The sequence below is a fragment of the Petromyzon marinus genome, chromosome 79 (assembly GCF_048934315.1).
Source record: "Petromyzon marinus isolate PM22_M1 ecotype Great Lakes invasive population chromosome 79, UKy_Petmar_22M1.pri1.0, whole genome shotgun sequence".
Lineage (NCBI taxonomy): Eukaryota > Metazoa > Chordata > Hyperoartia > Petromyzontiformes > Petromyzontidae > Petromyzon > Petromyzon marinus.
In genome coordinates this window covers 24,397,850-24,423,559 of record NC_133745.1, presented here as the reverse complement: position 1 = coordinate 24,423,559, position 25,710 = coordinate 24,397,850, and the positions used below count along the sequence as shown (strand labels likewise).

At 46.3% G+C, this 25,710-nt stretch overlaps 1 protein-coding gene across 6 annotated transcripts in view; it reads left to right on the top strand.

The window, feature by feature from the left end:
* Positions 1–15,856: 15,856 nt before the first annotated feature.
* Positions 15,857–25,710, top strand: part of LOC142907493 (ribonuclease inhibitor-like) — a 56,988-nt gene continuing 47,134 nt past the window's right edge. For 5 of the 6 annotated variants that reach the window (XM_076057072.1, XM_076057074.1, XM_076057069.1 and 2 more), the window contains exons 1-3: positions 15,857–15,954; positions 18,263–18,355; positions 22,054–22,185. In XM_076057072.1, the coding sequence (XP_075913187.1) occupies positions 22,140–22,185 (46 nt within the window). In that variant the 5' untranslated portion in view covers positions 15,857–15,954; positions 18,263–18,355; positions 22,054–22,139. Of the gene's footprint in view, positions 15,955–18,262; positions 18,356–22,050; positions 22,186–25,710 lie in introns of all 6 variants that reach the window. The other variant, XM_076057073.1, reaches the window with a different exon arrangement.

Below are 25,710 nucleotides of genomic sequence, written 5' to 3'. Positions count from 1 at the left end.
AAGCTAATCATTCAGCCATTTCAATGCTAAATTATATGCTAATTCCTTTGTCAAGGCGCTTTGTTCCTCTCACACAGCTTAAAGGCCGTATCTGAACGTGGCTCTTTCACTCCAGCGCTGTCCTACCAGACAGTCTCGCCCCCTTCACCTGATGAAGGCCGCTTGTGTTGTGGCCGAAACGTCGTGAGAATATTATTGTGTTATTTTATTTTATCAATTTATTATTTTATTATCATTCTACGTGACTTTACCGAAAGAACCAAAGAAGATGAATCATTGCAGTTACGAAAGCTTTAAATCGAAATTTAACCGCCTCTACGGGGAGGGATTCCACACATCCTTAAGATCATTCAACAGACTTCGGGATAAGAAGGCTCAACTAATCGAGTCTCTCACCTTTCTGAAGAGATGCCGCGACTCTAAGGTAATACCAACCGCATTTACACTAACCTCTGTTGTTGCAACTTCTCTCAATGCAATACGAATTCTAGCTAGAACTAGCTTCGCTCTTATCTCGGAAAAAATCAGACTTACACGCACCGAACTCGATCAGTTAGACAAGACACTCTACAAATCACACTTAAAATTGACAGCAACAATGTCTACATCGGATTGGGAACATGTAGACAATATGACTACCTCTTCGGCTGCCACTATGTCGAACAAATGTAGGGACAATTTGATTTCCAAATTCAATCACCTCTCCAGCAAAAAATCGGATCCACACACCGAAAAGATAGACGTCAACAAAGTCGTAATTAATCGCAGTAACAATTCCATTTCTGATGGTCTGAAATCCGTTTTAGCTAAAGGTCTAAACTTGTCACACCGAGACACTTACCGGTTAATGATATCATTGCCCATGTCGACGTTGCACTCAAGGGCTTGAGTCACATCTCTGCAGACGTAGCAAGATCTGAAATCGCTGCAACCCTCAAAACCGCTAAGTTGCCACCCGGCAACATCAGCAAAGACGAACGTTTTGAATTATCTCAATTAAAAAATAGGGATGATATTGTCGTCCTCTCAGCCGACAAAGGCAATGCCACTGTCATCATGGACAAAACAGAATATAACAACAAAATTCAAGAACTACTCAACGATGGCAGCTACACAAAAATAAAAAGAGATCCCACCAACAGCCTGGTCACCAAAACGAACAAAATAATCTCTGATTCAACAGCATTAATTGATGAGATCAAACAGTTCTCGTTGAAGCCCTCTGCTGCCAGACCACCAAGATTATATGGCCTTCCAAAGATACACAAAGAAGATACACCCCTTCGTCCCATCGTCTCTACTATCAGCTCCCCCACCTACAAACTGGCACGTTTTCTTGCTGATATACTGCGACCTTTCACTGGAAAAAACACCTCTGCGGTACTAAATTCTACTCACCTGGTATCGACAATCAAAGGCATTTCCCTGTCCCCAAACGACCTGCTTGTCAGTTTTGATGTGGTGTCCTTGTTCACCAAAGTCCCGGTACCTGACACCATCGCTATCATTGAAGACCTGGTTCATCAAGGACTGCATACTGATGTACCCCCCCTGGTGAGACATTGCTTAACCAACACTTACTTCACCTGGAATGGAACTTTCTAAAAACAAACTGAGGGCACCCCAATGGGCTCCCCCTTATCTCCGGTTGTAGCCAACGTATTCATGGAAAAATTTGATACTGACGCCATCCAGACTGCCACTCTACGCCCGACCTTATGGAAGAGGTACGTTGATGACACCTTTGTCATCTGGCCACATGGCCAGCCTGCTCTAGACCAATTCCGCGACCACATCAATTCCATACACCCAGCCATCAGATTTACCATGGAGGTCGAAAAAGATGGCAAACTACCCTTTTTGGATGTCTTAATTAAAAGAAGACATGATGGTTCAATGAGCCACTCTGTCTACAGGAAAGCTACCCATACAGATGCTTACTTGAAACCGGATTCCCACCACCATCCATCCCAGAAGAACTCCCTCATCAAGACTCTATACCATAGAGCCCAATGCATTTCCGACCAGGAACACATTACCAGTGAACTCAAGCACGTACACCAGGCTCTCAGGGCTAATGGCTACTCCGACTACACAATCCGCAAAGCCATCACTCCAGTCATGAAGAAGGATCCTCTTGTGGAGCCACTCAAAACCATCACCTTACCCTACATTGCAGGGGTCACTAAAAAGATCTCCAAAATCCTGAACAAACACAAGATCCAGGTCCGATTCAACACAGTACATAAAATCCGTGATTTAGTTCCATCTGTAAAAGATGCTGTTCCAGACATACAGTACCCGGGCGTTTACAAACTAAAGTGCCTCTGTGGTAGTAGCTACATTGGAGAAACCAAAAGACATATCTCGGACCGCATCCGCGAACACAAAGCAGACTTGAAACACGGTAGGACGAACTCCTCTGCCGTGGCAGATCACTGTTATAATTCAGTGGGCTCACATGACATTGACTTCTCCAAGACGGAGGTTCTTTGCAAACCAACCGGCTACCATGAGAGATTCGTTCATGAGGCCATTCACATATACAAGCACAAAGACAATTTCAACCGAGAAGATGGATTCAGGCTTAGTAACCACTGGAAATATGTTTTAAATCATTTCTGTTCTTAATTAATTGTATTTTTATGATGACCTTCAGACCGCAGCTCTTTCGCCAGCATTGCCTCTTAAAACCTCTCACACCACGGTTAATGGTATAGTTTTACAATATGGAGCATACTAGGGCCTCGCAGCTGTCTCTCTCCCCCTCCTCTGTTCCGACCATGGACGAACTCGTCCGTCTGAACGGGGCCCGTAGCTATCCGTGGTGCTGAAATTTGAGGGTAAGAATCCACCCATTTTTTCGCCATATAGCATTGTGATATATAACGACTTATTGTTGGTAGCTTAGCTGATTGGAGAATATAGAGTTTATTGATAACATGAAGGTAATTTATATTTTAGTTTTTATTGGTTCACTATATAGTACTGTGAATAGCTCAGATGTGTAGTCATTTCTGTGACCAGTCACTAGCTAATCACTCAGTTGTTTCAATGCTGGATTCGCCTAGTTATTTCAATGCTAAATTCTCCTGTTTGATTTGTACTAAGGGCCTCGGTGAATGTGTATGCTCTGACTTTAACGTAGCTATTTCTGCAGCAGGTACAAGCTCTATTTCTGCAGCAGGTACAAGCTAATCACTCAGCTATCTCAATGCTAAATTCTATGATAATTCCATTGTCAAGATGTGTATGCCTTAACTTAGCTATTTCAATGCTACATTCTATGCTAATCCCTTTAACAATGGGTGCCTCTGCGGGTGTGTATGCTTTAACTTTTAACATAGCTATTTCTGTGACCAGTCACAAGCTAATCATTCAGCCATTTCAATGCTAAATTATATGCTAATTCCTTTGCCAAGGCGCTTTGTTCCTCTCACACAGCTTAAAGGCCGTATCTGAACGTGGCTCTTTCACTCCAGCGCTGTCCTACCAGACAGTCTCGCCCCCTTCACCTGATGAAGGCCGCTTGTGTTGTGGCCGAAACGTCGTGAGAATATTATTGTGTTATTTTATTTTATCAATTTATTATTTTATTATCATTCTACGTGACTTTACCGAAAGAACCAAAGAAGAGAAATTAATACGACATTAGCATAATGTATACGCATGATTACCCAAATTAACATAATTGCAGATAAATTATGCACATTTCTAACTTCATTTAATGGTAATATTTTCATCAAATTTTCATAACCCACATATACAACAACCTCCACATCGTCCTGCCATCTGTCGACAAAGACGACTTGTCTTCTCTCAAAGTTGCAATATGCATCCAGGCGCACCTGCTCTTGCAACGACATGAGGGGTTGGCGGTGTATACTGCGCCTAGTGAGATGCATGATACACCCGAAGATGTGGAGCCCATCCAAGCCTGTGCTTCAACCCAAGGCGGAGGCTGGCGGGGGGGATGGCATGGTGTGACAGGATGAACAACTTCGACGGCAAGATACCTCTCCTCATCCTGAGAGCGGGCACCACAGTCATCCGCCTGACTGTCCACCACTCCACTGCACCCGAAGGCGAGTCGCCTTCGGCTCCCGAATCCACCTCACTCATCACGTTCGGTCGGTTTTCATTCCCGTCGTGTGTCGGTGAATGAGGGTTCAGATTTTGCTCAGGCTGACTGGCCGCTCCAACCGGGTCGGTGATCGGAGTTGGTCCATAGAGCGATTGCTGTGACCGCAGGTTCATCCGCTGTTATCGGATTGATAGAGGGGGTTGAAATCAGAATGTTCGTCGATACTGGTGCATCCGCGACTATCATTTCCAAGTTGATTTTTAACATTCTGCCCCCTAAATGTCGTACCCTATGTCCCGTCAGGGTTGCTCATTGGGCCTCACTGGGAAAATAACAGCGGAGGTGTGTATCGGAGATATCAAATTGACGGGGCCAGTTCTTGTATCAACGTACCTTGCTGTTCCTTGCTTGCTCAGGACTGACTTCTTGAGGAAGATGCCCCTGAAAATGTTGATTGATCAAGGTTCCCTTGAGTTACCATTGGGCCATCGAATGGCCTTTTGACTTCTCCCACTCGATTGTTCTTTGCCAACGCTACTGTACAAGCGCTTGCGAGTAAGACCGTAAAGATTCCCCCCAGCACACAAATGTTGGTTCCTTTACGATTGCGCAAGCCGCTAGACCAGGAGGCGACTGAGGGGGGAATTCTTCTAGGATCCTCAAACAAAGACATTCGTGGTTTGCCGTTGGTGGGGGCCCAAACTATCATATCCAATCACCAGGAACCGCTCATTCAAGTCCTGAATGCAGGGTTGGACATGTTTGTCATTCAGGAGGGCACCGTGCTAGCTCATGTGTCGTCCATGCTTCACGAGGGAAACATCATTGGCGGTGTGGGGGTCACGTTGAATACGAAGCCGCAACAGGTTTCTTATGAAAAGTGGATGGATACGCTTTGTTCTGAAAATTCGGAATTGTATGAGTCCCAGAGTCACCACATCGATATGGGCGACGCCGCTCCCATCCAGCAGAACCCCTACCGGCTGAGCCCTAAGGAAAAAGAACACGTACAGCTGGCAGTTGATGAAACGTTGGCCGCCAATATTATCTCACAGTCCACCAGCCCGTGGGGAGCCCCGATTGCTCTTGTTAAAAAGCAGGATGGTAGTTTGCACTTCTGTGTTGACTTCCGTAAGCTTAATAAGATCTCTGTAGCTGACCCGTACCCTCTTCCTCGGATGGACGATTCCCTGGACGCTCTCGCAGGGGCATATTATTTTTTGACTATTGACCTATCTTGATTTTCGCAGTTGCCCTTGAATGAATCCTCTAAACCTAAGACAGCTTTTTGCACATCACAAGGCTTAATTGAATTAAATCAGCTTCCGATGGGTCTTCACTCCACTCGGCTACGTTCCAACGATTGACGGAACTAGTTCTGGCAGGCCTTCAGTGGGACTCATGCCTAATATATCTGGATGATGTTATCGTTTTTAGCCGTACGTTTAAAAAACATCTGGAATGGTTACATGCTGTCTTTCTTAACATGCCTGCGGCGAATCTCAAATTTAAACTGCAGAAGTGTCAACCTGCTCTAAAACTGGGTTCGGTATCTTGGCCACATAGTCAGTAAATCAGGGATAGCGATGGACCTGAACAAAACCACATGTGTCCGTACTTGGCTGACCCCCACGTCGGTGGGGAAGGAGGTGCAGAGTTTCATTGGATTTGCATCCTATTACCGCCGTTTTGTCACCGGGTTTGCCATGATCGCCAAACCTCTCCACGCCCTGACGGCAAAAGGTCAGAAGTTCCATTGAGGGGAGTAGGAGGAGGGCACATTTGTTGTGCTCTGGGATGGCTTGGTGAACGCCCCTCCCCTCCACTACCCCGACTTTTCCTTGCCGTTCATCCTTGATACGTATGCTAGCAACACCGGAATTGGCGCTGTTCTGTCTCAAGTCGTTATGGCATGGAAAGTGTTGTAGTATATGGCAGCAGAGTGATGTCTCCGGCGGAACTTTTGGCAACTGTTTTTTTTATGCAACAGTATCGCGCCTATCTTTATGGCAGACGCTTTGAGATGCTCTCTGGCAATGCAGCGCTACAGTATGCGCTGCATATTTAGCAACCATCTGACCAATTTTCATGTTGGTTGGAAGTCCTCCAGGACTATTCCTTTACTGTTTCCTTTTGTAAAGGTACCCAACACACGAACGCGGATGCCCTGTCGCGATTACCAACGAGCGACGGGTGAACGTGTTTCTCGGGCCGGGGCGCTGTAAGGCACCTGCTGAGGACTCGCCTCGTCCCCTTCCGGCATTGGCTGAGGTTGACATCTCTGAGGAAAGCCGACGGTCCTGTGGCGCATGACGCCGTTATTGGCATGAACCATGCAGACTTCGGACGCCTTCAGGTGGAAGACGCTTCCCTGTTCAAGTTACAACGCCATGTCAAGGAGGTGGACGGGGGTGGGAATCGATGGGGTGTAGCCTCTGTCATCCTCAGAGGCAGATTGCTCATGCATTGGAATAGAGGGTTGACACGTTACAACATTGTCGTGCCTACTGCCCTACGGAGTAAAGTCATCTGGGCTGTGCATGAGCGACTGTTGCACCTTGGGGTGCATAAGATGCTAGCCACACTTAAGCTCGACTTTTTCTGGCCTGGCATGGTGGAAGATGTCGCTATTGTATTCAAGGGGTGTGTGCAGTGTGCACGGCAGAAACCCCCGTCCAAACTCTGCTGTCCACCATTGCAATCCATTCAGGTTTCCCGCATAAATGAGCTGGTCGCTCTTGTTATCCTTGGTCCATTTCCTACCACCCCTCGTGGCAATAAGTATTTACTGGTGGGCGTCGAATATTTTGGCCAATGGCTTGGCCGCCGCCCAACCAATCGGATGTGGCCATCACCGAGGCATTCCTTGATTGCTATGTGATGGACAAGGAAAGCCCTGAGCATCTTCTGACCGATCAGGGCAAGGAATTTTCTTCAAAATTGCTGCGGGAGGTGTACGACTTGTTGGGAACAAATAAAATACGAACGTCACCATACCACCCTCAGACGGATGGAATGGTGGAGCGGCTGCAGAGGACTCTGACCTCCATGTTGAGCCATCAGGTCAGCGAGTCCCAGCTTGACTGGGACTTGCATGTTACCGGGGTCCTGGCTGCCTATAGAATGGCCCCTCACCCATCCACCGGCTTCTCACCATTTTTTTAATGTATGGAAGAGAACACGACCCCCAGATTGATGTCCAATTATGTGCCGAGCTAAACAAGGCTAAATCTTAAATTTCGGAGTCCATGCGCTTTACTCTTCAGAGGCTTTCAGAAGCACGCGAGGCTTCCAGAGAAAATTCCAATTCGTACCAATTGTCAAATGAGCAGCTGAGGGGTCTCCATCTTTCCAGACATGAGTGGGCTTCAGGCGACAGAGCCTGGCTGCACTGTCCCCACATACTGGTGGGTACATCACCGAAATTGTTTAAACCCTGGAGGGGGCCGTTTGGCGTGATTTGGGTCGTTTGGCTCCAGTGTGAAAAAAATTTGCTTGGGTCGGCGGAGTTGGTTTGTACATCCCTCTCGCCTCAAGCCTTTCATCACGCTGCGTGAATTCATCCCATCTACACTACACAGGGGCCAAGTGTCAGATGTGTCTGGCGAGCTGAGGTGTGTACCCACTGAGGTTGGTCCTCAGGGGAGTCATGTGATCCCATCCTCAAATGCCGCACGTTTAACATCCCCCAAGCCGCCACCTGCGCCGTCTTAACAAGCTTCGGGAGCGGAAGGCTCGTCTGCCCGGCGACTGCTTTTTGCTCGATGGGACATTTTGAAATTCCCCCTGCGACCCGCGAGGAGAGTACGCCCACCTCTCCTGGTAGCCTGGCCACAAGGACTCGATCAAAGACTCATCGGTTTTGTATATATTGTATATATTGTATAGATGGGTTGAAGTATTTATTTGTTGGTGCACACTAACGGGTTGTTTGTTTTGTTCTTTTATTGAAGGGGGAGTTGACAAAGGGGCCCCAAGTGAGGGCTTGGGGGGTCATGTGGTTGGGATCCAGATCCTGCTCGAGGATTCTGTAAGGTGGTCGCGACCAAGGGTGGAGCCAGCCACGCCGCAGAGAATATAAGCCGGGTCCCGAGAGGGACCAGGGTTGTTGTTGTTGTTGTTCATCCTGGAAGAAACATTCGTCGACGGTCTACGTTCTATGATCTACGTTCTCCATTCAACGAGTCTCCAACACGTGTACCTGGACCCGAGCTGTTGGTCCCGGTCTGTAGTAGCTAGTTACGTTGTAATTAGTGTAGTTAGCCTGGTGGTCACCACCATAGGTTGTTATTCTAAGGGGAAGTTACCCTGTGTGTTGGAGTTAAATAAATGTGTTGCCTCCAAGTCTACGTCTGCGACTCAGTTGAACTCACTACACATTTACAACTTAGAGCATTATTACTACAGCTATCAGTCAGCCCTGATGGTTTCCACCTTATCACTCCACAATTAGTTTGTCCCAATCTCGTCCACCTTGTTCTTTGTGCATCCCCGGGCAAGTGCGGAGATCGCGGGCCTTGCTCCCCTAATATACCCCCTTGGCCCCGCCCCTATCAGACAGTGCCCCCACTCCACTGTGGCAAGTGTATTGTTTATTGGATCATTTATTATCATCAATACAGTACCTTTCGGCCACCTGTTTCTAATTATCTCAAAGTGTACGCTCTAGAACTTTCTCTTTACAGTCCCCTACACAAATACAATGTCACTGCTTATAGTCAACACATCTTCTATCCTCTCACATATATTCCTTCTGCATTCTCCAATCCGTACTCACCAACAACGTGAATTATGATGAAAAAGCAACAATCGACAACTCACTTGGCATTGAAAAACCCTCTCCCAGCCTTGTTGTGATCAATTATTTTCCTGATCCTGTTCAGGTAATGCTATGAACAATTGTATATTTCTCTGTGCACTTGCACCATCCTGGATCCATGGTACCACCGTCAAATAACATTGCAAATTCATCACCTTAATACAGCAGTGACATTTTTCCTACGGTGTTGAAGTAGACAGTGCCTCCAACTGATGAAGCAATTACATTTTGAGCATTCCAGATGTTGGCTCTACAGATATCCATAGATTTACAGACGTTCGGATTACGGAATTTCGCGTTCATGCAATTGACAAGTTATGGACATTTTTCTATTTACGAAATCGAATTTCCATGTTAACGAAATTTTACACGGCACACGCAATGAAAGCATCAAAGAAGAAGCACCCAGGAGGATGCGTCATCCATCCGCGACACTGTCACAGTATATCCCTACAGCTCACCAGTAACGCCTCACATCGCCTTTCTAGGCATTCCAACATGCAGATCGTTTGGTGAGTTCCCTTAAAAGTATGGATCCTTGCAGTCGCGAAAGCTTGAAATCTAGAATTAATTATTCGTCTTAAATTAGTTATTTTTCAATCTTCTTAACATTTATGTACTTTCTTATTATATATGATTTGTCAATATGTGAACAATTTTTGGTTAGGAGTGGGGTGGAATGATTGCCTGAAACTCATCCCTAATTTTTTGTATTGAATATAATGGGAAAAGATTTTCTGATCACGAAATTTTGATTAAAAAATTGTGTTTGACTCAAGAACTCATCCATTTCTTAATTCGACGGATGCCAGTATTATGCATGGTGTTCTCAGGCTCATGTCTAATCTGACATTATCATGTTGGAGGACTTCTGACATCCGACTGACGACGTTCATGATGGTCATGGCCTTTCTTTTAGTGAACAGAAAAACACTTTGTATCAGTTCAATACTGTAAAATACAGTAATTGAGAAAAAAAGGCAATCGGAGGGGTAACTATCTCGTAAATATTAAAAATGAAATATCTTTGTTTAAAAGAGCCTGCGGCAGTGGCACCAGGTCAATGGCAATTATGAATGCCTATCATAGTTGGCACTTTCCAAGGAATAGCTCATGTTAATGTCCCACAAAGAGGTACTCATCAACTCCAGAGGGATGAAAGGATGATTCAGTACCTTATCGAGATATTATCTTATGATCTTTAATGCTAGCTTTCTGTCTTATTGGACCCCTCACCCTCCAAAAACTATTGACAATGGCCATCAAAATCATTTGGAACAATATGACATGGTTCAAACGAATAACTGCCCACTGGAAGCATTTCTGAAGACAACAGATGAATAATTTAGAGAATGCAGAAATCTCTTGTCAACCTTAATTCACTGTGTTCCACTAAATATTCTCATCTCAACTAATTTTTTTCATCTGCTTCCTTTTTCCCTTCCATAATTTGGCCACCATTGCATTGTTAATGTTGACCTTACATCTGATGTGCTAGATAATCACCTGCTAACTCTAGTTGGCAGGTGATTATATAGTTAGTTTTTTTTGCCGTTGGTCAGTTCCATTCTTTTGTCCAATTTTAGCTCAAAAGAGAATGCGTCTTGCCTTGAATCTCGTTGAACATTTCACTCACAACGAGGCTGCTACAGAGAGCAATGCACATTATACTATCGGCAAGCCAATGTTTTATTCGTATATGTGACATTTAGTAAGATCAAGTGCAGATGCAAATGTAATTTCATTATTGTGCAGTCATTGATGACCTGGCTGAGGCCATGAAATATCTGCACTAGAAAAGTCGCTCAATAACAGGAAGCTGTCTTGATTCAGATGAAGGATATTGGCAGTACCAGCATCGCGCTCTGCCCTTGGAGCTGCCTGGCTACTGTTTTCATGCCTTCTTGACTGATAGCATGACTGAAATATTAATGGGGATGATATAACGCTCTAACGTTGTTCACGTCTCACAGCCGGAATACTGCCGACTGCTTCGCTCCTGACAAAGCGCTGATACACCGCTGGATCGAGTAGGATGGTCCTTGTGGCGAGGCTCTCAAAGTGGAAGATACCAAATCAGCTTCAACCCAATGGTGGTGTTTAGGAGAGCATTTATCTATGAGTATATATAGGCTGGCTGACAGATATGAAGTTATTCCTTCGGTGGTAATAAACAAGGACAATAATAATTGTTACCCTTTGTCATACCACTTATGGGTGAAGTCTTTCCATACTGGATAAGTCGTGGAGATTGTTTGACCATACTCCATCATGCTTGTCAACGTGGGTTGAATGACGAGAAGGCTCAAAGGCCAGTTTGCTTGATGGTAACTATGACTGAGAATCAAACTAAAGTGGTCTGATTCATATTGCAATGGCCAACCATTGTGCCACCGTTACACTCGTATGCATAAGTTAACAGGGAAAAAAAACTATACCATTTTAGTTACTGTGAATAAAATGACAAAATAACATTGCCACTTTGGTCAACTCGTCGTCTTGAAATTACGGAATGTACAAATCTAAAGTCTTAGGTATAATTGAGAGAAGGGTTTTGCTAGTTGGGCGATCTCAGAATGGGTAGCAGGTGGCAATCCTAATCAAATGCCATTTTTCATATTTCGTCTGTTTAGGTCTGTTGTAGACAAAAAACGGCCTGCGATGAAACATGTCCTCTATTCCGACATGTGTAAAGAAGCTCATTCGCAGGCTACATTTTCATGATGATTTATTTCACGATAACATATTTACAGGCGAGAGTACGACTCACACGTTTCACAAGGCTATAAATACCGCAGTCCTGGTGGTTTCTAATAGAGTAATATCGAAGTCTATATTGATGGTTTCCACCATGTAGATCTCCAACAGTCGGCCCCGATGTCGTCCACCTGCAGTTGTTCTTCAGTCCCCAAGGAATCAACCCATTTGCGGGCCTCGCTCCCCCTTATATACCCCTACGGCCACGCCCTGGTAACTCCCAGCACTTGCCCCCGGTAGATTCTATCAGCAAACTCTATCGTCATCTACTTCCCTTCTCTTCGATGGCAAAGCTTATAGTGGTGTCAGTGTTGATGGGTGGAGACAGGTACAGGGTACTTTACAGGGGAAGGTTCGTAAAAGTCGTATTCCTGCGTTGTAAATACTTTATCGTGAAATAAATCATCAAGAAATTGGAACCTGCAAAGGAGCTTCTTTACACATGTGATTGTAAGCCTGAGTACAATCTCACGTGTTGTTGCTGTAGAGTATTTTCATTTTACCAGTGGGTCAATAAGATAAGGGGATGGTGATTAAGGTACTGAGTGATAGGATGGGTGGGTCATTCTTGAGAGCATGAAAAAGTGCGTGAGTGAGGTTGACACAGTGAATGATCAGATGATTGTGTGAATGATCAGGTAAATATATGACTCATGAGGAGGGAGAGGGAGCATTTATGTAAGTCATAGAGTAAGGGAAGTGGGTGAGTTCATAATGGAGTGAGTGAGTACCAGTTTATTGAGTTGCACAAGGCGAGAACTAAAGCGACCAGGATGAGTCTCATTTGCAAGAGAGACCTGGATCACCCAAATGACCAAAGTTAAATAAAAACACAGAGTTACAGTAATGAAAGCAAATATAAATAATACAAAACAACTGATACATCACATGGGAAATCGACGTAATGGAGTTAAGGGATGATAGAATATGTGAGTAAGGTGCGACACGGATGTCCTCTGGCCCTTTCACGACTTAACATTTTTTTTGACTACGTAGTTTGAGACGATTTCCATGGATATACCAGTAGAATTTATATCTGGTATAGATATAATGGGAGGCTGATCGATGCCCCAGTCCGGTCATGGTATGGTTCTCTATTGTTAAACCATATTATGAATGCGGATGATCTGGTGATTACTTCCCACTCTAAGGAGAAGTTGTAGACACTACAGCTAAACATGGAGCATGCTCCAAAATTATGGGCCGTTACCATCAGCATCACAAAAACAAATCACCTCCCTGGGTATTTTACATCATCAAAATGCTCCCCTCCCTCAATTCCCCATGTATTTTGGGGCAGTTGTGGAGAGAGTGGAGATATTTCCGTACTTGGGCAGTGTGCTGATGACCAACTTTGTTTCAGTAGCCGAGGTCTCACTTCGAATCATTCGAGCGGCATTATATTTTCATCAGCTGCTGAACACTGTGTGGAAGCTACCTGGCATGTCACTCCATACAAACCTTCATGTCTTCTGGACCGCAGTTATGCCCTCCCGTATCTCTCTCGAAAGGAACATCTGCGCTGGTTTGAAACATTTTGGTTAGTCCACGATCTATCCAGGGTTTAACCAGACTGGAATCTGTGAGGAGCTCAGATTCCTGGAATATCTGGACAAATGCCCATCTGTGGGGCTCCTCCAGCAAGCGAGGCTGCGTTGGTTGTTTCATGCAGTCCGTATGCACAGCCACGGCATCCCCAAGCAGCTTCAATTTGGCTGGATAGATGGTGCTAAATGGGCGTGGTACGGGCTAGAGAAGAGATGGACTGATGTGGTACAGAAGGATGTGGAGCTGATTGGACTCATTGATGACTGGTATCAGCAGTGTCACGATCGGCTTCTGTGGAGGAGGTTCATGAAAAGCGCTGCTGGGGAGGTGGAGGCAGTTGCCCTCCAGCTACAGCATAGGGCAGAGGAGCGAGGCTCAAAACAACGAGCAGAGCGCCAAACAACTGACACAAATAAAGTTGGCACAGTGGGGAGCACGGCTGTTGCATCTGCCCATCATTTTCCTAAGTCAATCCATGGCACCTGCGTCTATTACATGACCTCCTGCCAGCCAGCCTTCGACACTTCACGTGGCCTCAAAATGCACCGAGCATGGCACAAGTGCTGTGGTGACACTCTTTAGTTCTATTGGATAAAGTCACGTAGGTAAAAAATAAAATAACAAAAATCACGACGTTTCGGCCACAACACAAGCGGCCTTCATCAGGTGAAGGAACGAGACTGTCTGGAGGACAGCGAAAGCTTTAAATCTGCTGTGGTGATGTCACCGCCACTTAGGGGTGAACGACGGTTGTTGCGTTGTTGTTGTGCGTGTGTGCACGGACGCATGTACGCCTGTGAGTCTCGTGTATGGAGAGAGAGAGGCAGCCGTGCGTTGTGCTGGCCCGTGTGCCATTCTGAGCTTCATAGGCGCTGCTCGCTAACAGCGCTTGCCCCAACATTCTGGTAAGGCTATACGGCGAATGATTGTCGCTGTTGTGTGTGTGTGTATGGACGTTCACCCCCCTCCCACCGCCCCCATGTGTGCAGTTTTAGGGACTCATTACGCCCCCTCCCGACAAGCAGACCAGCATCCGGACTAAAGGTAAGTGACAATAAAAACAGATTTTTTTTTTCCATTTAAGTAACTTTATGTTTTGCTCACAATACAGTATTTATTACAGTGTTGCATGCAAATGTACGATATTTTGTCTTACATATGACTTTGACAATGTTTCCATCTTTTGCTGAACCGTGATAACATCTTAAAAAACTTACAGTATGTGGATTTAAATACAGTACACTATTGTATTCAGACTTATGAACCATTCGACTTACGGACAGTTCTCAGGAATGGAACCGCTAAGTTGTACTATTCGCTAACAGCACCTTCCATTGGTATGGTTGACTACATACAATGCAAAGAAAGTTAAATATAGATACATATATATTGTACAGCACTTTCCCCAATAGTATGTTCATGTTCTATGGGGTATGTTTGTCTTGCTGAGTAATGTTTTAATTGGGGCAGTGTCATTTTCATAATTTCCCCAATGTTTTTACATGGCCGACTTGCGCGTCAGCAATTTTCGCACCCAATGGATAAATCTCTTCCTCTTCTTGGGCCTGGTGGCGGTGGTGGCAGAAGTGGCGGTGGAAGGGGCATCGGTGGCATCATGGTACATTTGAGACACGGCGCATTTCAATTCTTTCAGCTGGCTACTGAGATGAAGGTTCTCTTCATGCAGCCTCTTTTCCCCATGCCACATGTCCTCGTGACGCACCAGCTTCCCGCGTAGCCTAAACTGTTCCTGGCCTCTCTGCGGATCCAGGAAGTTCAACTCCGTCAGGTGGGCGTGCAGCGACCTCCGGAGATCTTTGTTTTCACAGCGCAGCGACATTTGCCGCTGTGCTGCATTGCAGTCTCGGAGAAAATTCGCATGGAGAGACTTGCTCTCCCTGCAAGGCACTCTCGTGGATTCCAGCTCCAACTGGCACTCTTTAAGCTGTTGAACCAGGCTCCTGTTCTCTCTCTGGAGAGTCTCTCGGTTCTCCATCAACTCCTCCTGCTGCTGCTGTAGCTCCAGACGGAGCATCTTGTTCTTCTGACAGAGCTCCACATTCTGTTGGCTCATCCTCTCCGTTTGCAGCGTCATGGTCTCGCGGTAAAAGTCTGAGATGGAAAGCGTAAAACGACGATAAATGAAGATCTCCATCCCAAGCATGGCCAAGACCAGAACGCCAACGATCAGCAGCACCATGCTCAGCTCGTGTTGACGGCACGCGGGACGGAAGGAAGTGTGAGACACGTCACGAAGGGGCGTGATATTTATACCAACGTCAATACCGGATGTGACGTACGCTATGACGTACCAGCCATCCCTGCCCACTTATTGTCAATCATTGCTCACCACGTGACTCCACGGCCCCGCCCCTAACCGTGCAGCTCCTCCCCCATACACTTCTTCCGCCTTCCCCACGTGACGCGAAGCGAGCCAATCAGGCGAGAGGCGGCGCGCGGTCGGCCCCGCGACCGCTTTCCGCCATTCTTGCAATGGGCGGCGGGGCCGCGCAGGGTGGTAGGGGGCGGAGGGAGGCAGGGGGGGAGGGGCCAGGATGGACGAGGGGGAGGGGCCAGGAGGGACGAGGGGGAGGGGCCAGGAGGGACGAGGGGGAGGAGCCAGGAGGGACGATGGGGAGGGGCCAGGAGCGGGAGGGGGGGAGCCGTGGCGCCGCTCTTGGGCCGCGAGGCCTCCCCCTGGGCCCGCGGCGCCACGCGGAGACCGCGACAGCAGCAGCAGCAGGAGGTGGTGGTGGTGGTGGTGTTTGTGGTTGTAGGCACGGGAGAGGTGGTGGTGGTGTTTGTGGTTGTAGGCACGGGAGAGGTGGTGGTGGTGTTTGTGGTTGTAGGCACGGGAGAGGTGGTGGTGGTGTTTGTGGTTGTAGGCACGGGAGAGGTGGTCACGGACAGGCGGTGAGTGCCGGGTGATGGAGGGGGGGTGAGGGAGTGGATTGCAGGGTGAGTGAGTTAATGAGGAGAATTAATAGGTGAGGAGGGTGAGTGAGTTGAAGGGTGAGGTGAGTGAGTGGGTGAGTGGTGAGTTCACGACAGGGAGATTGGGGCTGAGTGAGTGAACGCAGCGCACGGTAAAGATCCCCTGAGAGCATTCGCAAGAGTTGGACATTGAGTGCCGCTGTCAGGGTCCACACGCAAATTGCTCACTTGGCATGATATACAAATTAACCATTGTAAACGATAACTTTAAAAAGTCCGCTATTTGTCAGAACTAATGCGATGTGCGTTCAGGATATTTGTAGCACGTTATAACCAACGTCAACATCGTCATTTAGAGTAACCATTAGTCCATACGTGTCACTTGCTAATAGTGCCCGGGTCAATCACAACTTTGCCGTGCGTGCAGGCTTTGTCTCTGGCTGCTCGCTAGGGCTGCGATGCCTTTCCATGCCACAAGATGACCTTCATTGCTCCTTCCACACCGCGACAATATTTACTGCAGTGTTCTATAACGCGGTAGTTGCGTTGCTGAAGAACACCGCGTTGTGTAAACTCCCTCGTTACAATGACTAATACAGGGTAAAGCACAGTCCGTGATAACAGCGTGAGATGCGTGTGTCGGCTGAACAAAGACCGAGGCGCGTGGGGAGCATCAGGAAGCATCCAGCAGCATCCCAATGCCTCGTGTGACGCTGTGCCCAGGCAGCCGTACAACCGCACATTCCTACTCGCGCGACGTGGTTCTGTTGACTCAATCGCGTTATATCCACTTAGCATCCGTGTCATAAAACGTGTTCCCTAATACATCCATCGTGCTATATCCAATTGGCGTTATGAAAACACGCGTTGAGGTAGAACGAACTCTATAAACTATTTTTTATTTTACCAGGTGAGACCCACTGAGCTATGTGGCTGTTTTCCAGAAGCGACCTGTCCACAAATGATAGATCAGCTAAATGGCTAATCACGTTAGAAATGTGTAGCACCAGCCACAAATACTCTAGACATGGGATCCCCTTTGACAGGGTCAGTGTCTACTTAGATTCACTCACTCCGCCTATTGTCATGTGGTGTGTGCAGCTGCGTCGTGACACTTGGTAGAGTGCTGTCTTTGAGGCAGAGAGCTTTAAAACCGTGTGCAGTGGTTAATTTGCTTAACAGCTCTACACCGAACCCCTTGCTTGTGGTAAAACATGTTTGCGACTTTGCTGATCGATAACTATGCAGATTTAGGTTCATAGTAACATGTACTTGGTGTGAGATGAACTTCCAAATAATTTCCTTTGCTCAACATCTTGCAATTAATGTCTTTTTAAATGGTCAGCTTAAGTGATTCCGTGATGTTTATGTAACTTTACCATTAAGATAACCTATGGAGCACAATTATTTCAGTATTTTTTGTCACAAGTAAACTTTAAACTGAACCCATATGTGATATTATATTGCCTGATTATTTTAATTTTTAATGTAGTCTACATGCTCTGCTCGGGATATTACCCCACATTTACCATTCATTGATGTTCCCTTTGACATTGGTAATTGGCATTGTCACACCATAGTAATTAATGGGCAATTATGTAATTCTCTGTGTCTATCTCTCTCTGCATCTACCTGTGTGGGTGTCTCTCACTGCCGGTGTGTTTTTCTCTATATGCGTCTCTCGTGTGTCTCTTCGTTTGTGCCTCTCTCTGTGTGTGGATGTCTCTCGGTGTCTGTATCTCTCTTTCCTTTTCCACGATGTGGTGTTGTATTTACATGCAAATTCTACCTCTAGCCCCACCCACTTACCCTTGGGCTGAGCTTATCTCAAGCCAATATAACTTCGTGTTTCAGCAGTTTTCTCGCTATATTTTTTCACCTGATGATGGTTGCTTGTGTTGCGATCGAAACGTCGTGATCTATTATTTTTTCTACCTACGTGACTTTACAGAAAGAACCAAAGAGTATTGTGATTGTAATTTTGATTGTGATCGTTGTGGTGGAGGTGGTGATATTGATGGTGGTTTTAACGATAGCGGTGATTTTGGTGGTTGTAATGGTGGTATTGATGGTGGTAATGGTGGTTGACTATTACCCCTCTCGTGTCCTTCCACCACCAGGTTTAAGAATCTGCTGGTGTCTGTGCTGGAGGTGGACGTCGGATATCTGTGCGGTCTGGAGCGGTGGACAATAGACTTCTGCAGCTCAACCAGGTGGACGCACTGGGCAGGGGGCAAGATGGTGGTGGCCTTAGAGACCTACTTACTCCCACAGAGAGCCATAGACTCACTCACAGAGTACACTCACACAGAGAGCCAAAGTCTCACTGACACAGAGCCATAGGCTCACTCACATGGAGACACATAGACTCACTCACACAGAGAACCATTGATTAACTCATTGGTTTTTTCGGTAAAGTCACGTATGTAGATATACCATAAAATTATATTAAAATAAATCAAGCACGACGTTTCGACCGCAACACAAGCGATCTTCATCAGGTGTAAAAACAAATAGCAAATAGGGTGACATCAACGCAAACACATAGAGAGCGTTAAACTGCACGGAGGTAAATACAACAAGAAGATGAGAGACGAGAATTCAAAAAACCTAAGAAAAATTTACGTGATGCAAAACCAGTCGGCCAACGACACAGTTAGACACTTGCCTGGCAGACCACGAATTTCAGAAGAGTGCTAAGTTTCGTGTTCATCCTCTGGGTTGAACATACCAGCATAGAGTGAACAAATACGAGGTATAAGATAGCAGAAATACATATGCAGGGACACAAGAGGTAAGAAGAGGAAAGAGGGACAGAGAAGCAAGAAAAAAGGGGCCGGAGGGATGAACAGACAGAGGCTTAAAATAAGTAGCAGAGGTGGGGGGAGGGTCCGAAGAAAGCAAGGGGCACGGCAGCAGCAGAAGAGGGGGGAGGGGCAGGAAAATGTAAGGGGGCGCAATTAGTTTAGTACAGAATTGTAAAGGTAACTTCCCCGTAGAAGTGTGTTAATAAAGAATTAAAGCTTTCGTGACTTCATAAATTACTCATTGCTTTTTTTCAGTAAAGTCACGTATGTAGAAATACCATAAAATTATATTAAAATAAATCAATCACGACGTTTCTACCGCAACACAAGCGATCTTGTGTTGCAGGATCTTTACGTAGGTAAAACAAATTTAAATAAAATGAACAATTAAAACACGACGTTTCGGAGGCAACGCAAGCTTCCGTCTTCAGTTGGGACCAGTCACAGCCAAAATCGCTGCACCAAGTGGCGAGGCTCTGGGAACCTAGCGCTTAAATACAGGTTAAGGTAGGGGGGGGTGTGGGAGGGGCCATGTAGGGGGACTTTAGTGGGGTGCGGAGCTCAGTTAATCCGTCTTTTGTTGTGTAGAGGGTGCGGGGGATGGGTCACTGTGTGTGTGCAATATAAACAGAAAGAGGCTCTCCCAGGCTGTGCTGTAAGGCGAGGCAGTAGATAAAAGGAAAATCGAAAAGTTCGGAAATAATATGTTTAGTATACCACTGCTTGAAATTGCTGATAGAAATTAGTTAGCGTTTGGTTTGATTTAAAACGTTTCTTCAGTGGTTGCTTAATTTGAAACCATCCTCTCAGTTGAAGTAATGCCTGTGTTTGTATTTGTTGTGTAGAGGGTGCAAGGGATGGGTGACTGTGTGTGTGCAGGACTGAGTTAATCCGTCTTTTGTTGTGTAGAGGGAGCGGGGGATGGGTCGCTGTGTGTGTGCGGGGATGAGTTAATCCGTCTTTTGTTGTGTGGAGGGTGTGGGAGATGGGTCACTGTGTGTGTGCAATATAAACGGAAAGAGTATCGGCCAGGATGTGCTGTAAGGGAGCAGTAGAAAAAAGGAAAATAGAAAAGTTCGGAAAGAATATGTTTGGTATACCACTGCTTGAAATTGTTGTTAGAAATTAGTTAGCGTTTGGTATGATTCAAAACGTCTTTCCAGTGGTTGTTTAATTTTAAACCATCCTCTCGGTTGAAATTATTCCTGTGTTTGTATATCTGCATGGCTTCGTGGACAAATCTTTGGTGATAACCTGTAGGTTTACAAAGAACCTTGGTATCGGAAAAGACAATCTCATGATCACCCATAGCGTTGTAACAGTGATCAGCCACAGCAGATGAATTCGTTCTGCCGTGTTTCAAATCTGATTTATGCTCACGAATTCGGTCAGAGATATGTCGTTTTGTCAACAATAACAATCACCACAGGTACAGCTAAATTTGTAAACTCCGGGGTACTGTAAGTCAGGGTTGACATCCTCTCATCAAAACGTTACACCATAGGGCTCATTGCATTTCAGACCAACACCACTTGACCAGTGAATTAAAATTGGTACGGCTGGCCCTTAGGAGGAACGGATACTCTGACCGTACCATCCGCCAAGCTGTTTCTCCTACCATACAGAAACAACCACCTGATACTCCGATCAAAACCATCACACTACCTTACATAGCAGGCGTTACTAAAAAGATTTCCAAAATTCTAAACAAACATAAGATCCAAGTCCGATTCAATACAGTACACAAAATACGTGATCTGATCCCATCCGTAAAGGATGTCATCCCTGACTTACAGTACCCCGGAGTTTACAAATTGAGCTGTACCTGTGGTGATTGTTATATCGGGGAGACGAAACGACATATCTCTGACCGAATTCGCGAGCATAAATCAGATTTGAAACACGGCAGAACGAATGCATCTGCTGTAGCTGATCACTGTTACAATGCTATGGGTGATCATGAGATTGTCTTTTCCGATACCAAGGTTCTTTGTAAACCTACAGGTTATCACCAAAGATTTGTCCACAAAGCCATTCAGATATACAAACACGGGCATAATTTCAACCAAGAGGATGGTTTAAAATGAAGCAACCACTGGAAAGACGTTTTGAATCATACCAAACACTAACTAATTTCTAACAGCAATTTCAAGCAGTGGTATACCAAACATTCTTTCCAAACTTTTCTATTTTCCTTTTTTCTACTGCTCCCTTACAGCACATCCTGGCCGATACTCTTTCCGTTTATATTGCACACACACAGTGACCCATCTCCCGCACCCTCCACACAACAAAAGACGGATTAACTCATCCCCGCACACACACAGCGACCCATCCCCCGCACCCTCTACACAACAAATACAAACACAGGCATTACTTCAACCGAGAGGATGGTTTCAAATTAAGCAACCACTGAAGAGACGTTTTAAATCATACCAAACGCTAACTTATTTCTAACAGCAATTTCAAGCAGTGGTATACTAACCATTATTTCCGAACTTTTCGATTTTCCTTTTTTCTACTGCCTCCCCTTACAGCACAGCCTGGCAGAGCCTCTTTCCGTTTATATTGCACACACACAGTGACCCATCCCCCGCACCCTCTACACAACAAAAGACGGATTTACTCAGCTCCTCACCCCACTAAAGTCCCCCTACATGGCCCCTCCCACACCCCCCCCCCCCCCCCCCTTAACCTGTATTTAAGCGCTAGGTTCCCAGGGCCTCGCCACTTGGTGCAGCGATTTTGGCTGTGACTGATCCCACCTGAAGACGGAAGCTTGCGTTGCCTCCAAAACGTCGTGTTTTAATTGTTTATTTTATTTAATTTTAATTTGTTTTACCTACGTGACTTTTCCGAATAGAACCAAAGAGTATGAATCCTTGCAGTCACGAAAGCTTCAAATCTAGAATCATCGTTATCCCATTGACTCCCATGCTAAAAGCTGAGCTACGTTTCAGCCCCAACATGTTCCAATCTTTACCAACTTTATTACGGTGAAAGATACACTTACCACACATAAAGAACCACAGTGCTTGCAGGTGCCACAGCTCCCCACACCAACCTCTCTCCCACCCCTCCCCTTTCTGCTGCTGTTGGAGGAGACTTCTTGATGCCACTGCTGGCGTCAGGGCCTGAGGCTGAGGGAACAGCAGAGTAGGTGACACGGGGAGCCGGGCCGCGTCTGCACATGTCAGGGGCGAGAGACGCTGGCGGCTCGACACTTCACAACGTGGGTGAGTGTGGGGAATTTGTGGTGTGTGGGGGACGGTGGGTGGTGTGGTCCAGAATATAAACCGCCTGTGTAGGCTACATGGCAGATTTTTTTTAATTGGTGCTTAAATGTCTGTGTATGTGTAAGATGGTGTAGTGAGTGTGTGTGCGGTGGGGGTACGGAGGTCAATGTGTGTGTAACGCAAATGAGTATCTGGGGCGGTGTGTAAACATCACACATTGGGGAGACAAAGGCGGTCCGGCGTGGTTCTGACCACTTACCATTTCGTGTACTATGCCGGCCTTCATAGGAGCTCAATAACAGCACTTGCCCCACCAGTCTGTGGAGCTCCATGGGGGATGTTTGTGTCAGAGCTCGTGCTGTAGGCATAGACGACGCGCGACCGTGGATCCTCTGTAGGTAGCGTGCGTCTGCTGTGGGTCGCATGGAGCTGCACGAGCGGACACCACCGCAGCGATTCCCATACCGAGTCACAAGATAGGCGCTGGGAAACAATTGCGCTGAAGTGTGTTGCTGGGTGGATGAAGCGAGCACCACCATGGTGTGCTTGCCTTGTTTGGTCAGTCGTGTGACTGATTATTATAATATATTAATTCACACCTGTGCACCGTGTCATGGCAGTTTCCCTGTTTTTCCTTCATTGCATTTTTATTTCAGAAATATTTCACCTGCAAAATAGATTGAGTTTGAATATCTCATGCGAAAGGGTGCCCAGAGCATGTGGGGTCGTCCAATTGCACAGTGCTTAACGCACATCACTACACACCCATGGACTAAATCCAGAGGCGAGTGACAAATGAATCAGTTCTGCCCCCCTCGCTTCACCAACCCGCACTAGTCAGCGTGGTGAAATATGGTAAAAAATCAACACGACCGACAGGGCATAGGGTGCCCATTATCCAGAAGGGCTTTACTTTATTATCACATCCACATGTAATTGTGGATTTGGTTATTTTTCTTTAGTTATTTTTGTTGCATAAATACAACTTGACAAGATGTGTACTGCTTCATTCTGGTACATTTACTGTTTTTCAGTGCATTTCAGCACTGGGTGTGTTTGTTGGATTTATTGTTTGTCACGTGAGGTTAAACACTAAAAAACTATTTTATGAACCAGGAAAAGTCCACTAAGCTATTCGATTTTTCATTGAACTGACAGATGCTGTAACCTGGTCCCTTGGGTACCCAGGCCTTCCTATAGTATAACTCCAGGAATCGGCAGATTTTTTTATTTTATTGTACCAAGTAAGGTCCACTGATCTATATAGCTGTTTTTCAAAAGCAACCTGGCCACAAATCATAGCTCAACGAAGTGGCTTATCACGTGGAAATTTGTAGCAGCTAAATACTGTAAACGCATATTTCTAAATGTGGAGGGAAAAAAACTCGAGGATCCAGAGAAAAACCCACGCCACCACGGGGAGAATATGCAAACTCCAAATATCCAGGCGTCGGGGTTGGAATCGAACCCACGACCTCCTGCATTCCAGGCGAAGGGGATAACTTGTTGCCACCACTGAACCCGTTGTTAATCTGATGTGGTATACTGGTACAGCCCCTGGTGGCCTCGGTCACTTTACTGACCTTTGCACCATTGTGTAGTCGGTTCAATTGAGTCGCAGACACTCTTTGGAGGCAACAAATTTATTTATACCAACACGAAGGGGTAACTTCCCTTTTACCAGATAACAACCTATGGTGGTGGACCACCAGGCTATCTGCGCTAACACTCTGGGATAGCTACAACGAGCAGGACTCCAGCTTGAGTCCTGCCCATGTGTTGGTGACTCTTCACGGACGTTGAATGTAGATCTTTCAGAAGACAACAGCAAAGCTGAACCCCGGTCCCTCTGGGGACCTGGTTTATATGCTTACCAGTCGTGGCCGGCTCCGCCCTTGGCCACGACTACCTTCTCGATTCCTATTGCAAGATCTCGCCCTGACACGTGACTACCCACTAGCCCCAACTTGGGGCCCCTGTGTAGACTTTACCCGTCATGTACCTTCCAGGGTCAACCAGAGTGCAATGGCCCACATTAACCTCATTCATGGCTGACACTTTCACACCCCTCCTATAGAGGACAGCACTGCACGCCACGCGTGGTGCCACTCAGCGCCATGGCCCAGCGCTCACCAAGCCCCACTAGGGCTGGTACTACACCCACATATATGGGGTGTCGGTGATGTAATTACATCGCACGCCGTGCCTCTCAGGCCGGCACTACACAGTGGCATTCCCGATGTTACTACATTACCCCCCCCCATTCGTAGCATTCAGCCGTCCTGGCTGTCAACCCCCCCTTAAAACTAACCAAGTGAATAAGTTCTAGATTTGAAGCTTTCGTGACTGCAAGGATCCATACTCTTTGGTTCTATTCGGTAAAGTCACGTAGGTAAAAAATAAAACAACTAAAATCATGACGTTTCGGCCACAACACAAGTGGCCTTCATCAGGTGAAGGGGACCATACTGTCATGAGGACAGCGTTGGAGTGAAGACAGTCCAGCCCAGGTCGTGTCCTTTTAAGCTGTGTGGGAGGAAACAAAATGCTTTGACAAAGGAATTAGCATAAAATGACCGTAACGCACAAGAGGACCGGCACGGAGGGGGGGAGCGGGTGTGAAGTGGAACGTAGAGGACCGGCACGGGGCGGGGGGGGGGGGAGTTTACAAATGTAGGTGTGAAGTGAAATAAGCTTCTATGAAAGTTTGGTATATCACTATTTGGATAAATACCATTGAAAATTAGTTTAATGTTTGGTATGATTTAGAACATCTTTCCAATGGTTGCTTAAGTGAATAAGGTGATAAAAAGCGAGTAAAAGTGACTAAACGCTATGTGTGCCTCAATAATTAACAATAACAAATAGCATATAAATACCCAAGCCCACCTATACAATATATACACTAGCTACAAATGTACAGAACAACACGAGAAAATATAAAACGCGAATTCACGGAATCCCCTCCATCACCAACAACTCCCATCCTCACCGTGTAACAATACCCATAAGCACAACAAAGGCTAGGTTCAGCCAATAACCGATATGGCCTACTGAGTGTGACAAGCAACTGATGGTGTGGGAGTGTGTGGGCATGGGTGTCACAAAATCCGAAGAGTTTTTGAGCGAGTCCTCGTGGCTGGGCCTCCAGTGGAGGTGGGCTCACTCTCCCTGGAGGTCCCAGGGGGAATATGCAACTGTCCAGTCGAATCCGGCTCCTCACGAAGAGCAGTAGGCCGGGTCGACGGGTTCTCCTCTCCCAAATCAAGTGAAGACAGCGCAGGCGGCTCGGGGGACATCAGGCGCGCGGCACCTGAGGGAGGAAGCACACGACTCCACTGAGGACCAACCTCAATGGGCACACATGCCAGCTCGCCGGACACATCTGTCCCTCGGCGCCCACAGTGTGGAGATGGAACAAACTCACAGGGAGCAATAAAGGGCTTAGGGCAAGAGGAGTGTTTGTTTCTGTTGCCTGGTTTTTAATTGGTAAAGCTGTGATCGTGTTTGATCCCTCCACTGGTA